This window comes from Porites lutea, chromosome 5, assembly GCF_958299795.1.
Source record: "Porites lutea chromosome 5, jaPorLute2.1, whole genome shotgun sequence".
Classification (NCBI taxonomy): Eukaryota; Metazoa; Cnidaria; class Anthozoa; order Scleractinia; family Poritidae; genus Porites; species Porites lutea.
Window position 1 is genome coordinate 45,049,378 of NC_133205.1, and position 15,869 is coordinate 45,065,246.

General features: G+C 37.1%; 1 protein-coding gene across 3 annotated transcripts in view; it reads left to right on the forward strand.

Annotated features, from left to right (window-relative positions):
- Window positions 1-12,409, forward strand: part of LOC140938740 (complement factor B-like) — a 16,129-nt gene extending 3,720 nt beyond the window's left edge. For 2 of the 3 annotated variants that reach the window (XM_073388264.1, XM_073388265.1), the window contains 9 exons: window positions 1,609-1,794; window positions 4,713-4,901; window positions 5,163-5,342; window positions 6,162-6,453; window positions 7,205-7,515; window positions 9,637-9,762; window positions 10,093-10,263; window positions 10,588-10,717; window positions 11,436-12,409. In XM_073388264.1, coding sequence (XP_073244365.1) covers window positions 1,609-1,794; window positions 4,713-4,901; window positions 5,163-5,342; window positions 6,162-6,453; window positions 7,205-7,515; window positions 9,637-9,762; window positions 10,093-10,263; window positions 10,588-10,717; window positions 11,436-12,039 — 2,189 coding nt within the window. In that variant the 3' untranslated portion in view covers window positions 12,040-12,409. The remainder of the gene's footprint in view (window positions 1-1,608; window positions 1,795-4,712; window positions 4,902-5,162; window positions 5,343-6,161; window positions 6,454-7,204; window positions 7,516-9,636; window positions 9,763-10,092; window positions 10,264-10,587; window positions 10,718-11,435) is intronic. The other variant, XM_073388266.1, reaches the window with a different exon arrangement.
- Window positions 12,410-15,869: the final 3,460 nt, after the last annotated feature.

Genomic DNA, 15,869 nt, shown 5'->3' on the forward strand with positions numbered 1-15,869 from the left:
CAAATAAATCCGGGCAAGGGAAACACTGACCGAAAGAGCCGAACAGCTACGGCACAATGGGAATTTCTCCGAAGCTACGGCCGCAGAAATAAACCACGATCTTGTCTGTACGTTCATTGAAGTAAGCGCAGTGTATCGATTTTGTTATAAACCCAACCTCACAGTTTTAAAATCCTGTATGATGTTGTCCAGATCTTCGATAATAGGGAGCTTAAGCAACTACGTCGACGACGACGACGACAACTTCAAAAAACAATAGGTTTAATGATCAAAAGAACAGCTCTGCACGTGCATCGCGCTTTTTAGTACATTTCTTTGACCTCCACGACGTGAAACCTCCTAATTTGACGTTTTATGGAGGACGTGGACATACGACGACGAATTTTCCTTCCCCTTTTTGAACTTGGATAAAATCCTTAAGAATACATTTCCAGGAAAAGTTGCCTACGTTTGACATATTGAGCGGGTCCAAGTAGACGCCATTAATTTGAAAGAACGCAAATTCGTTTTTTAGCGATGTTTTCACTGCCGTCGCCGTCTTCGTTGCTTAAGGTTCCTAATGGTTTTGTGCTTTGATATAATTTATTCCCTCATGTAAGTTTACATGAAGATTTGCGTACATATAGCACACACTGCGTGCAAATTATTATAAACACAAGCTTTCAGTTTCCGGTTTCCGTCCTGGGTTATGAAAAATGTTTTATTTCCAAAGGTTTAATTACAATATTCAAACTAATTAACCTTTTCTGGTCTAAAATGGTACAAACTATTCCTGGATTTGGCGTTACTCGCTTCACGTCGTCTTCCGCCTCGGTATGTTTTCTCAGCCCGTTTCCCGAGAGTTGTTCTATTGGCTGAGACGATCTCTTCATTCCAAGACACTTTCAACGTCTCGTAACGGGAAAACTAACAGGGGTAGACCCCAAAATTTACAAAGAAGAAAGGCTGAAGTAACGAGATTAATAATCCGACAAAACCACTAACAGTAACCGGTAATGAATCCAATAAGAACGGCGAAAATTACATTCAAATCATCATGGCGGACTGCACATGACGGAGTAATTCAAACTTGTCACAAACGCTCAAAAAAACAAAATATTTAAAAGTAACGTAGCCACTATCTAGTTTAAGTGTTCCAACAACTTTCCACTGAGGTGTAGTGTCGAAATCACCTACACAAGCTTGGAAAAAAGCAAAAATTTGACCATATACACCTCTGAAAACGAAACCTTCCAAGCGCAAATAACGCAGTCTGATTGGTCGAATCTTGAGACGCACACCACCTGGTACTCGGTAGTCTCGAGTTTAAACTCTTGGCCACGCTTGTAAAATAGCTAACTGATTCTTCGCCTCCTACCAGTTGCATTGGGATTCGTACCATGTTAATGTTCTATTTTAAATAATTGCCCTAGCTTATCCCTGAAAAACCCCATAAAGGAAGAGAATAATTTTAAAATATTCACTAATAAATTTTAATTTTCAAATTTAATTTTTTGTGTGAAAGCTCGCCTGGACTTAAAGGTATTCATAATTAAAAATAATACTGTATTTACAAGGATGAGCGAAATAATGAAAAGTCATAATCTGTATATTTTTGTCTGTTCTCAGCAATTCGGTGCGAAAATCCTGGGAATCTTACACTAAGAAATGGTAGTGTTATTATATCTGACCCTAAGTACAACATTGGAGCTACACTGGTGTTTGAATGCAATGAAGGTTTTGTACTCAAAGGGAGGAGTACGATAACCTGCCGGAAATTCGGTTGGGATATTCGAAGACTACCTCACTGCAAAGGTAGGTTGGGTACGACACAGGAACTTACTAAAGGCACCCACTCATGTTGTAACACTGAGTAACCCGCAGCCTATTAAAATATTATATGTCAGATAGCTGTTACTAGAGGCATGCGCCAACAATATGCTGAAATTAAAATTACTCGAAATCTGTTTAGTCTAATTGTTGAATATTTGACAAACCACAACAAAGCGTATACAAATTACTGGCGAGAGAAATCGATAAAAACCGATATGGGAGAACCAATCGATGAAGCGATGACTTTCTATGATGACTTCCTGATTGATACCTTGAATATCTATTTATCGACCGCACCAAGTATCCGTCCTAGAGAGATGCCCGTTTTATAGAGGGTCAAGTAAAGGGAGAAAAAAAAAAAAAAAAGGCCGGGACCAACCCTAAGTGTCCGTTTTAAAAGGTGTCCGTTGAGAGTGAGTCGACTGTAATTTGTAAAATACTCATCGCTACAAATATACCCATCTGAAGCCATAAAAATAATGAAGAAATGTTTCGCTCTTGCCAAGGTTTAAAACCGCTGAAAGAAACGGAAATGTTAACACTGACAAAAAGTCGATGAAAATCGATAATCGATTAGTAACAACTTTTCCCTTTAATCAATCTATTATATCCTGATAAAGATTTCGAGAGTTGTTGATTATCGACTCTAACGATTGCACTTAAGTCTCATCAGCGACGTATCAATTTAGTTCATATAAAGCAAATTGAGCAAAGTCTGCTAATCACATATAATTACCCATACCGGCTTTGACAGCCTTGATCATGAGGTACCTAAGGACTAGGCCAAACGTCAAACTTTTCAGGAGACGGACTAAAATCTAATTTGGCTCGACCTAAATGAAGTTAAGATCGTCTGCTGGATCAGACATCGAACTTAGGGAGCATCGAACCAATTGTCATGACTGAATCAGACCAAAAAGCAATTTGAATAAATTTTTTCCCGAACGAGGCTAAATGTACATTATCATACCAAAGTTCAATTTACATGTATTAATTTAGTTCGTCGCATATAAAGATCGACGTTTGTCCCAGAGACGACCCTCAGACGTTCTATCCGTCTGAAGAACGTGTTGGAAGATCCAAAATTTTTCAGTCGAGCTTAAGGTGTTTCGATACAGTTTTTCAGAGGCCATACCGATATTTTTCAATCGCCTTAAAGTGTTTTTTTTTTTCCTTGTCCGATCGCTATAAAGTTTTCACCAGTAATTGGCTATGGACTGAAATTTGTGAAAATGTAGTTTTAAGTAAAATCGATATTACTATGACAATAATAAACAAAAAACTTTGAAATTGATAAAAGTCGAGTTTTGTTTGATCTAGACCAGCTACTGAAAATCCAACACTAGGAACTTAAAGCTTGGGGTGTAGCAAACAATCTGCGTAAGAAGTAAAAAATTCTGTATGTTTTAATTCGACTAAAACGAAAATATATTTCAAACGTTCAATTTTCAATAGCCGTAATAGATTATTTAATAAAAACGTTATAAATGACTCAAATTATTCTTAAGTAGCGGCAGAATGCTGCTTAATATCATATTTTGATGCTAAGAAATTTTGGTGTATTTTCGTTCTTGCGATCTTGAAAACTAACCCGTTTTCTCACCACCTGTACAAGTGCAACTTCACTCAAAATTTGGACTTTTAGCACTTTTTTGTATATCTCTGAAACGACATGGATATGTGTATTGTCCGCATTAATTTGGAAAAACTAACATAACGTCAAAACAGTGAATCTTGTAACGCAGATTTTTGACAGGTTCGTAGGATAGGTTTGTCTTGAAATTTCATCGTGTTACAGTGAATCAATCTTAATGAAAGTTTCAGGCATTATTATATACATTATGAAGATTATGTGTGTTTCAGAGATAAAAAAGCGCTAAAAGTCCAAATTTTGAGAGAAGTTGCACTTGTACAGGTGGTGAGAAAACGGGTTAGTTTTCAAGATCGGGAGAACGAAAATACACCAAAATTTCCTAGCACCGAAATATGATATTAAGCAGCATTCTGCCGCTGCTTAAGAACAATTTGAGTCATTTATAACGTCGACTTTATTAAATAAACTATCACGGCTATTGAAAATTTGAGGTTTGATATATATTTTCGTTTTAGTCGAGTTCAAATGTACAGATTTTTTTATTTCTTACGGAGGTTATTTGCTGAACACCAAACTTTAAATTCCTAGTGTTAGATTTTCAGTAGCTGGTCTAGATCGCGCAGAAATAGGCGTTTATCAATTTCAAAGTTTTTTGTTTATTGTTGTCATAGTAATATCGATTTTAACAAAACCTACATTTTGACAAATTTCAATCTATAGTCAGTCACTGTTGAAAATTTTATAGCGATCAGACAAGGATAAAATCACTTTTAAGCGATTGAAAGATATCGGTATGGCCTCTGGAAAACTATATCGAAAGACCTTAACTGAGTTAGACGCGTCGAACTTTTCCTGAACTTTGCTCATTAAGCCGGTTCGTCTTATGAAAAGTTCGGCGTTTGGCCTAGGCCTAAAGTAATCGGTGATGAGTAAATATTCCATTAAACTTTGACATACTACTAGTTTGTCATTAAAAATTGGGGGGAGGGGAGGAAGATTTCTTGTTTTGACTGCTCCACTGAAATTTTGTTCAGTCCACAACTATAACGTGAGGAGATTTACTTTTATTATCGAGTTTTTGGAAGACGGACCGTTTTAAGAACACTTTCTTAAAACACTCGTGTCTAAAGTACAATTAAATGATTCGGTTTGAATGCTTTTATATATTATGTGCATGAATTATCTATCTATCTATCTATCTATCTATCTATCTATCTATCTATCTATCTATCTATCTATCTATCTATCTATCTATCTATCTATCTGTCTATCTATCTTACTTACAATATTTTATTTTATTTTTCAGAGAAACTCTGTCCTAATCCAGGGAGACCCAAACGCGGTTATCGGTTGATGTCTGGAAGCTTCAGGATTGGAAGCAAAGTGTGGTTTTCTTGTCAGTCCGGATATATTTTACGTGGTTCAAGGGAAAGAACATGTAGGGAAAATTATGAATGGAGTGGATCGCTGACCACCTGTCAGGATCCAGATAGACGTAAGCTAACATAAACGGGATTTCCAACTCATTCATCTTTTTCAGTCTTTTTTTAATTTTCTAACTATTTTTTTCCAGAGTTCTTTGGATCACTACCTACAACTCAAAACTATAAATTTTTAATTTTCACGCCCGCCTCCAGAGCCAGGGAAAAGCGCCCTGAGGACGAGATTGGTTGATTTTATAGCAGCCAGCAGTGGGCAAGTGTAAGCCTGCAAAGACTATCTTAAGCTTTGCTTCTATTGTTGCATTGCTTTTCAGGCACAGGCTGCCCAGTCCTTGGCACTCCTATTGGTGGGCGCATATACGGTCAACGTAGAAAATACAGCTATGGTGACATAGTGAAGTTTGAATGTAACCATGGTTTCGTACTTGAAGGGTCAGCAGCAAGAAAATGCACCTTCAACGGGAAATGGAGTGGGAAGGAGGCAATTTGTAAAGGTAGAAATTGCACATAATACATCAACCTACTTCTCACGCCACTAAAAAAGCTGTTCGCTTTTCTGACGAGTCTTTTCAGAGTAAACGGACATTTTTCGCTATTAAAATTGTAGGATTTGGGAAGGTCGCCGTCATCGCAAACTTTTCAACTTAAAATACAATCACGTCCCATTCTCTTGACCCAGATTTACCTAACCACTGTTGTATCACTTGAGCGGAGTGGAAGCAGTATTCTAAAAGAAAATACATACCGATCACCTTGATTTGATACAATTCCTCGCCAAGCTCATTCTCGCAGTTGATGCTGTGGATAAACGAAGTGCACAAAATGCACCCCAATCTTTCAAGGTGTTTGATTTCAGTAGTGTTTCTCCTGGTCTGGAAAAAGACAAATCAAAGGAAAGAAAAAAAAAACAAAAAAATGTCTAAATAAAGGAAAATAATAACCAAACAGTTTAATTTGTAAATAACAATGATAATAATAAAAGTAAAATAGCCTCCGTTTCTAATGTCTCACAGGCCATAGGTTGTAGATAATGCCGAGGAAATATTTAACCCTGCTCCAAAATGCTAAATAGCTGAAAAGGACACGATAGTGCCAGTGGAAATTTTTAAAGGCAAAAAAATGCACGCACTATGCTTGCTACTTCATATGGGTTCCCGACGACTCGAGGACAGGGCAAGAGCCTTATAGCGCGTTTAAAAGTCCCCATATTACCTGAATAAAACTGTAATTCTATTTGTTTAAATGCTCCAATAATCAGGAAAGTAAAATTCAAACTGCAATGAAAAACGTCTGATTTATAAATTTTTTTTCAGATGAATTAGAAAACCGCTTTAAGGATATTAACTCCACTGCGATTTTTCTTCGTAAAAATGTGATTGACACACTAATGGAATACACTTGTAACCACGACAACCAGAGTGGATGCAACAAATCAAAGCCGACAGAGGGTATGGACACAAGAGGAAGAATGATTAACTTGAACGACAATAGTGGCCTGGATCTTGTGTTTGTTATTGATGCCTCGTCTAGCGTAACAAGAGAAGGATTCCAAAGGGGTTTGAACTTTTCAAAAGAGCTAGTTAGAACTATCGGGACAAGTAAAAGGTACAAATAATTCTGTACATTTGCTTTTCGTTAAAATTAAATTTTTGAAAAAAAAAAATGCAGTTTTGAGACAGCTTTTCAACAAACAAATCTCTTTCAAAATAACGAGATTTTTTTTTTCACAATCTAACTTTCTCCCATTCTGGTGGAATAAAACATTGCGTGATCTTTATTAAGTTCAGCGTCGGAATTTTCACATTTCCTTGAGCTGAGTGCTCGTGCTGAAAGGTATTTACGGAAGTGTTTCCAGCGTCGTTTTACTAAAATAAACTAAATCCCGGAAGGTTAGTCCCTGATATAAGCCATATACTGAGGTATATGGTTTTCGCGCCGTTTCGGTCTGAAAACGGGTAACTAAGCTTTTAGAGGAAACTAAGGGAGTATATGAACGTAATTGTCGTTTCGATTCCCAATAAATAAGAAAGACGAAGTAGTAATATGCCAGTCCGAAATGGATTTCAAGAAATGCTTTTGTTGGGGTTCTACTCTTAGGTTAGGACTAAGGTTGTTGGCACTAATCTATGTTTAGGTGTAAGGTTAGGGTCCGAAAACGCACCGGTATGGATTTCAGAAGCCAAGTCTAAAAACGGGCTTAGAAAATAACAGTTTTTGTTCTGAGGGGGTCGATAAAGGCAGCACACCTAAAACAAGAATTTCCAGGAATACCCCTTCCCCGGGGGTTGGAAAAAAGGAAGGAAACTAGAAACTGAGTCGAACAGTTGATTATGAAGAACTATTTGTTTTTACACAGATCAGACGGTACCCAAATAGCACTTGTCACTTTTGGTACCGAAGCCAGGCTCTATTTCAACTTAGGAGATGCTGCCGTTGACACGACTGAAAAAACCATCGAAGTCATTGACAGAGTAAAATATATTGGCGGGGCTACTGCTTCTGCTCTTGCTTTGGACATGGTCAGAAGGGACGTTGTACCGTTTGCGCGTAGAGACAGTAAACGGGCAATGATGTTCATAACAGATGGAATGTCTAACATTGGTGGTCCACCGGAGAAAATAGCTGATTTTCTAAGAAAACAGGAGGGATTTGAAATTTTTGCGATTGGTAAAAGTAGTAATGGAAACAAAAATAAATAAATAGATAAAAATAGTTAAAATTGATTAATACAGTGGAACCCCAATTTAACGAACGAAGTCCTCGGTATAACAAACGATTTTCTTCAGGGCGGCCAAAATAACTGTAAAATGTATGGAACAGAACCTCGATTTAACGAACGTCGATTTAATCAAATTTTCGTTATAAAAAACACAATCAACAAGCGCAAACGTAAAATTTACCTGATAGAACAAATAAATATGTGAATGCCAAACAGACCAACAAGGATAAAATTTAAAATGTGTAGAGTAGTTTTAAGCAGTTTTGTTTGCCTGTCCTTGAGTTTCTAGTGCCGTTGCTCGGACTGCCTGTTATCACAGTAATCTTTCTGATCCGGAAATGCTGAGTTTTCATTTTGCAAATTAATTCTTAACTATACCTTGATATAACGAACATTTTGGTAGTTTTCCCGAAATTTCGTTAAATAGAGGTGTTCGATATAACGAACCCTCTATTTAACGAACAAATTTTTCCCCCAGTCTCTGGGCACTTCGTTAAATCGAGGTTCCAGTGTACTTATAATACAAAAAGTGAGCATAGTGGAGTGGAGATTTGCTGACAAAATGCAGCTAATTGTACGTAATATCAGCGGCCCAAACGTTACTGATGTAACCAAGAGTTTGTTTAGACACTTAAATTTGACCGTCCGCTGGGTTCCTCTGGTCGTCTGCCTCTTTTAACTTCTATTACTAACGTTTATTTCATTGGGGAAAGAGACGGCTAACGCTATGAAAAAAGCTAATTACACTTTGTTAAAGTATTATCGGTTTATTTTCCGGAAGTCCATGCAAAAACACACCCTCTATTTATGCAAGCCAATAATTAGCAACAGCATGTAAGAACAAATCTTTTAACTTTGAGCCCTAAATATATGTTTAGGATTATTAAAGAGTGATACAAGAGTGATATTTCATAACACATTTTCAACTACTGAGGCTATTACTACATTCCCTTACTGGTACTTCTATAACCATAGTGCGATATCACATTGTGTGTTTGCTGTGCTGGATGGGCGGAGTACTGCCAGTCCTCTAAGCTTAGCAGTTTAACAATCTTCGCAAGATATATGGGGAGCCACTGATAGCTTAGTACGATGTCGGGGCGGCGGTGCTGAATGTTTATATGTTGAAGTCCCATAGAATTTAGGAAATTTCATTTTCCAAAACTGTTTCCACCTTGTGCTGCCATTATTGTTCCGATCATTCAAATCCATTTTTTCCACAAAGAGCGCAGAACCAGGATTTGACTTGCAATTCGATTATTGCGGTTGAGATAGTCGCTGTTTTCGAGCATTTCACAACCGCCTACAATGTGGGCTACAGTCTCATCCTTCTTCCACATGATCTGCATTTAGGGGTATCTGCGGAGTGTTAGACTTTGGCCTGGATGGTTCTCATGCCTAGTGCTTTGTCTTGGGCTGTCACAATTAGGGCTCAGTAATTATTTCATGCGTTGTTGGGGTGAGCTAAAAAGCTTAAAAGCTCAAATTGAAGTTTTGGTGAGGTCAGTGCATATTAGTCATGTGTGCAATTTTCATTGATGTGTGGAAATGAAGTCAGCCAGGACAACAACAAGTCGAAAAGCTGGCTATGCCCCTGAAGGTGATCTTAAGTTCGCCGCTAAAGAGCCACTGGAAATTTCTATCTGTTTCTTGGGGTTGGCCCTCAGTAATGGAAAGAAATTTGCCATGGAGCGGCTTTTCTGTCCTCATCGATGAAGTCTCGATTCATTACGAGAATGTCACTCAAGTCAATCATTCTACTGTTTATATACTAAGCACCTTCCTGAGGATTCGCGCAGATGCCAGCAAGCAGATCTTTTGGGTTCTGTCACATTACCTCTCTCTGATACTTTCTTGATGTTTTCAACCATCCCCTTCTTTACTGTACCAAGCGCACAAACAACTACCACATTCTCAGTATTTCTAGTTGTAGGTCTTTGTACTTACTTTTCTTTTCGATTTCCTTCAGTGCGATGTTTCTATCTAATGGAATAGTCATAGCAGTTTGCAGGTGAAATTCCCTGAATCTTTAACGATGATCATGATCATGTTTTTATTTGTTATCACAGGTGTAGGCAGAAAGGTTAAAATCCGTGAGCTTACAGCCATTGCTGATGATGATGACCACGTGATTTCGGTGAGGAAATATGCTAGTCTTCAAAAAGCCATTAAGAAAGCAGTGTACACAAAGATTGGTAAGAATGCAATTTAGCTTATAACTAGCAGCATGGAACGTTTTCTGAGGGATAAAAAGTTTTTTTTTTTATGTTAGTTGTTTGTGTTTGTTTCTACTTCGTTTTTTGTTGTTGTTATTGTCGTGTTTTTTTTTTCCCTTCGTTTGTTTTTTTTTTATTATTGTTAAGTTTCCTTTTGTTTTGTTTGGATTCTTTTGCAAATATTGGCTTGTTTTAGTAGATGGAAGTACCTGGTCTCAATAAAAATCTGAAATTCCTAAAGAACGTCTACGTATCATAAAATTTGGAAATTTTGTCAACTTAAACACGACTGCTTTTGGATCCGACTAGATTATTCAGCCTGTGGCGAGAGACCAGTTAGTCGAAAAGTTTGGATTGCTGGGGGACAAAACTCGCACAGTGAAGGGTGGATGAACCCAGTTAATTCAAGAGCTCGGATCGTTGGGGGGAGAAAATCGCAAAAAGGATGGTGGCCCTGGCAAATTGGATTACACAAAGTTGGTAAGATGTACGAGATGACTTCGTTTTCGATAATTAAACATCAAGAAGGAGGAGGTACCTTTGTAATTTTGTTTCTACAGGTATTTTAAAGAAATGTTCTTCGTATTGTGGTTTGCAATTAACACTCAACAAACAAATTCGTTGCCTGAGTTTATGATGCTTAACTCATTCCTTTTAAATATTTCGCTTCACTTAAAATCTGACGACGTGCTCAATAATTTCCTCGTTGACTTCTGTGTTGTTGTTTTAGTTAACCAAGTTCTTTGCAACTATGAAAATAATATACTGTTTGCATGATTATATGCATGTATGTCACTTTTTTAGACCATGTGGAAACCAAGCTTATTTGCGGTGGCGCCTTAATATATCGCCAGTGGATTTTGACTGCAGCGCACTGTTTTTATGCCTGGAATGTCTTCCTGAGGAAATACGTAATCGATGGTATTCCTAGAAAGTAAATACCTCTTTAATAGTTTTAATTATTGAATATTACAAATTCTCAGTCTGATCAATGTTACTATGACGTAATCCGCCCCGAAATATACATAAAGACCATTAAATGGTCAATTGTTTCATGAATTTACAAAAAAAACCCAACAACAACAACAAAAACAACAACAAAAAACAGCATAATACAGCTACAGGCCGATGTTCTGCCTGCGACCAGTCTTCAAATTAATGTAGGCGACTAGCTTATATTACAACAAGTAATGTAGACCCCGGGGACAAAGAAAACTGTCCAGAATAAGGGTTGTCCGCATTAAGTGGTGTCCTGAAAGCGGGGTTTGATTGTAATAGCATTAACGTCTTGATTTAAAAATTTAGGAAAATACATACCATAAACGATGATTAATTACTTAAAATTAATTTAAACTATTTAATTCTATGTTACTGTGAATATTTGATTGCTAATAGCATATTATGTTAAGCTTCTTATAATTGTTTAACGTGGTTGCTCACGATAGTCGGATCTGTTCTCGTAAACGGCAAGCTCTAGTTTCGATCACCCTTTATGGATTCCTGTTGACTTGCGGTCATTTACGTGGGTTTTTATTGTATCCGTTAAGTGATTTTTTAAAAATATATTTTTAATTACTACCCTCGTGCACTTTTGACGGTGAATTACAGTACTCTTTCTGTTCTATTAATTGTTACTCCATTTCTCTTTTTAGATACTTTATCAAGGCAGGTGACCACAACTATTTGAAGAAAGACAATTCAGAGCAGTTGCTGCCTGTAGAAAAGATTTACTTACACCAGGGATTTAATCATAGTATGTTCGTGAATGACATAGCTCTGGTGAAACTTAAAGAGCACGTTGAGCTTGGCAAGTTTGTACGAACTGTTTGCCTACCAGAAAAAAACGAGGGAGATATGGCGACCCCTGCAAAATACGGATATGTTAGTGGCTGGGGGGCAACAAGAGCCTTGAAACCCGGAGAAGATCCAAGAGAAGCTGACCGATACTCAAAAGTCCTTAAATACTCATCTTTCGTGATTCAAACGGATCAAGTGTGTTCAAACAGTACCAAGTACTATTTCAACTCTACAGTGTCATTTTGTGCAGGGGATGGAAACGGAGGAAACGATACTTGCAAGGGTGACAGTGGCGGAGCTTTTGTACTGGAAGGAAAAAGAGAGACTGATTACCGATGGGTTATCTCTGGCCTTGTAAGCTGGGGGGAGGGGTGTGCACAAAAGGACCACTATGGATACTACACAAGAGTCTACCCATATATTGACTGGATCAAAAAGATTGTGACTGCACATTCTTAATCAGAGAATTAGCAAGTTTAGTTATTAATGCCTTTTATTATATAGACACGAGTGTTATACTGGAAAATACACCACTCGTAAAATTCATAAAAACTACATCCAGGACCCGAGTGGTTTATTTTCCATAATCTCACACGTGAGTTTATCGACGATGTAATTTCGGTAATTTTCGTCCGAAATTTGTAGGCGTCTTGCGTCTTTAGAATTTTACTTTCACGTTTTTTTAAGTTTTGCTTATATTTTGTCATTGTAGAGCCCTATTCAGCTCGGTGTTATTTCTCAAGATTATTGTAACCAATCTCTTATATTGCTGTACTGTAAATCTGAGACGTCACAATTACTTTTTGGCGAATAAAAATCTATTATTTTATCGATGTCTTTTTGTCTATATAATAAAAAGAACATTACACGGTGGCTTGAGGATATGAATTTTATTTTCTCGTTTCAAAAACAATATTTTACGAACGAGCGCAGCGAGTGAGTAAAATATTGTTTTGCCACTCGAAAATACAATTCATATCTTCGCGCCACCGTGTAATATCCTCTATGTATTCTTGCAATCATAACACACCGCTCTGAAAAGCAATAGCTCGCCGTAACTTTATCAAGTACATTATCTTTTACGTCACTCCGCCCGGACGGGCTTTGCTCACCGAAAAAAATTATGCAAATTAGGCTAAGGGTAGATTGAATCTACCCATGGCTTATGATTAACTGAAACAGGAGATCACAATTCGCGCCTTCATACGACTGAGGTGTTACTTTGGAATCCTCGGTAATTACTTTTTTCGCACTTGCCGGCATCCAAAAAAAACCGGTGTGGGAATCACGAGACGTGTAAATAAGACATTTCTTGACATAATAAAAAGGTTTTCCAGATACGGACGCGCACTTGTTGGCTTTACTCGCGTGGAGACACACGTCAACTGTTACTTCTCACGCGAAATAGTATTCAAGGCATGGCTCTACTGTAAAAAAAAAAAAAAAAAACCCGCTCTGTATTGATCGCACAACCATAATTGTAAAAGGCGATAGCAAGAGAAATAACTATCACTCGAATGGGATAATCGAAGATCAAGAACCAAACCTTCACGAGAGTGGGGTTTATATCTGTTATTAAAGAGAAACTGAAATTGAAACATAAACCCTTTGCCGACTCAGAAAATATTACGAGAAGCTAAAGTTTACCACCCGAGAAACATTTTAATGACGGCCTAAAATCTATTCTTACGGGACTGGAATGAAATTATTTGCAGTTATGTCGATCGAACAGTATACTATCTTCTGTCTATTACTGTGTATAGTCGGCAGGAACATTACACAAAACGGCGTCAGCAACGAGGATCGATGTGATAAATTATAAGTACATTGACTTACCTGTGATAAATTAATGTTTACTCAGTGAGAATAATTTAATCCCAGGGAAACTACGATTCCCGAAACAGGAACATTTGGAATTCTTGGACATCAGTAACTACAACCGACTTATAACAGCTTCGTTTTAATAGCGACTTGATTCTGAAATAATAAACCATGAGATCTAACGCAAAGCTCATAGGGCACGGCGAAGGGAAGGCAACCAGAGGGTTTGAAGTAATCTGGTGGCCCAATCTTTTCTCTGGCACTAGCCACGGGAAGTTAACCCTAAGATTCTATTTTGCTAAAGTAATGCTTTGATTTATTTAACGTACGATAATTGACTCGGCTATGTTTTACAAACACATTTTTTGCAACCTAAGCTTCATAATTAAGCCAGAGAAGCGAAATTTTTGTCGTCGATTTTCATTGACAAAATCATTTGTAAGAACTAATAGACATGTGAGTGTTATAACTTTTCATTTGACGTTTTACAGTACGGATAGCTCGATAACAAGCGGCAAGATAATTTCATTTTTACATACATATATTACCATCGTTTGAACTTAACGAATAATACTAATAATAAAAACGTTTTGATGGTGTTATCATGATTTTGGTTAAAACAATTTTGTCACACTGTGTCGCTGAAAGTTTATCTCAGTACCCAAGCAATAATCAGTGTAACTAAAGTAAATTCTATGTGAATTTCTGAAAGAAAACTAAAGCAAATCAGTGTACACTCCAACACCTGCTGCAAATTATAGTCCTGTGTCAAAGAAAAATAATTTCAAATCACTCAATGATGTTGATGTTGATGATAATAGCAAAAACAATAATAATAATAATAATCCGTCATCAGGTAACAATAGCCCATAAATGAACTGACCACCCAAGAGAAACAGAACCAGTTGGTACAAAATGAAAATGATAAAAATTTGGTCCTGTCATCAGATAACAACAGCCAATAAATGGACTGACTACCCAAGAGAAACAGAACCAGTTAGTACAAAATGAAAATGATGAAAATTAGGTCCTGTCATCAGATAACAACAGTCCACAAATGAACTGACTACCCAAGAGAAACAGAACCAGTTAGTACAAAACGAAAACTGTGATGAAAATTAGGTTCTGTCATCAGATAACAACAGTCCACAAATGAACTGACTACCCAAGAGAAACAGAACCAGTTAGTACAAAATGAAAATGATGAAAATTAAGTCCTGTCATCAGATAACAACAGTCCACAAATGAACTAACTACCCAAGAGAAACAGAACCAGTTAGTACAAAATGAAAACTGTGATGAAAATTAGGTCCTGTCATCAGATAACAACAGTCCACAAATGAACTGACTACCCAAGAGAAACAGAACCAGTTAGTACAAAATGAAAACTGTGATGAAAATTAGTTCCTGTCATCAGATAACAACAGTCCACAAATGAACTGACTACCCAAGAGAAACAGAACCAGTTAGTACAAAATGAAAACTGTGATGAAAATTAGTTCCTGTCATCAGATAACAACAGTCCACAAATGAACTGACTACCCAAGAGAAACAGAACCAGTTAGTACAAAATGAAATGATGAAAATTAGGCCCTGTTGTCAGATAACAACAGCCCATAAATGAACTGACTACCCAAGAGAAACAGAACCAGTTAGTACAAAATGAAAACTGTGATGAAAATTAGGTCCTGTCATCAGATGACAACAGTCCACAAATGAACTGACTACCCAAGAGAAACAGAACCAGTTAGTACAAAATGAAAATGATGAAAATTAAGTCCTGTCATCAGATAACAACAGTCCACAAATGAACTAACTACCCAAGAGAAACAGAACCAGTTAGTACAAAATGAAAACTGTGATGAAAATTAGGTCCTGTCATCAGATAACAACAGTCCACAAATGAACTGACTACCCAAGAGAAACAGAACCAGTTAGTACAAAATGAAATGATGAAAATTAGGCCCTGTAATGTCAGATAACAACAGCCCATAAATGAACTGACTACCCAAGAGAAACAGAACCAGTTTGTACAAAATGAAAACTGTGATGAAAATTAGGTTCTGTCATCAGATAACAACAGTCCACAAATGAACTGACTACCCAAGAGAAACAGAACCAGTTAGTACAAAATGAAAACTGTGATGAAAATTAGGTCCTGTCATCAGATAACAACAGTCCACAAATGAACTGACTACCGAAGAGAAACAGAACCAGTTAGTACAAAATGAAAATGATGAAAATTAGATCCTGTCATCAGATAGCAACAGCCCATAAATAAACTGACTACCGAAGAGAAACAGAACAATAAAGCTAAATGTTTTCTTTAAATTGAAGTGACCAGAAAACAGAAATACCTCACTGTATTGGGAATAATTTGATTAAAAACAAACTTACCTCAAGTCTAATATCACTAATATGTAACTTAAGTCCGTTTTAGTGTGACCTCTATCTTAAAGAAAAACAGA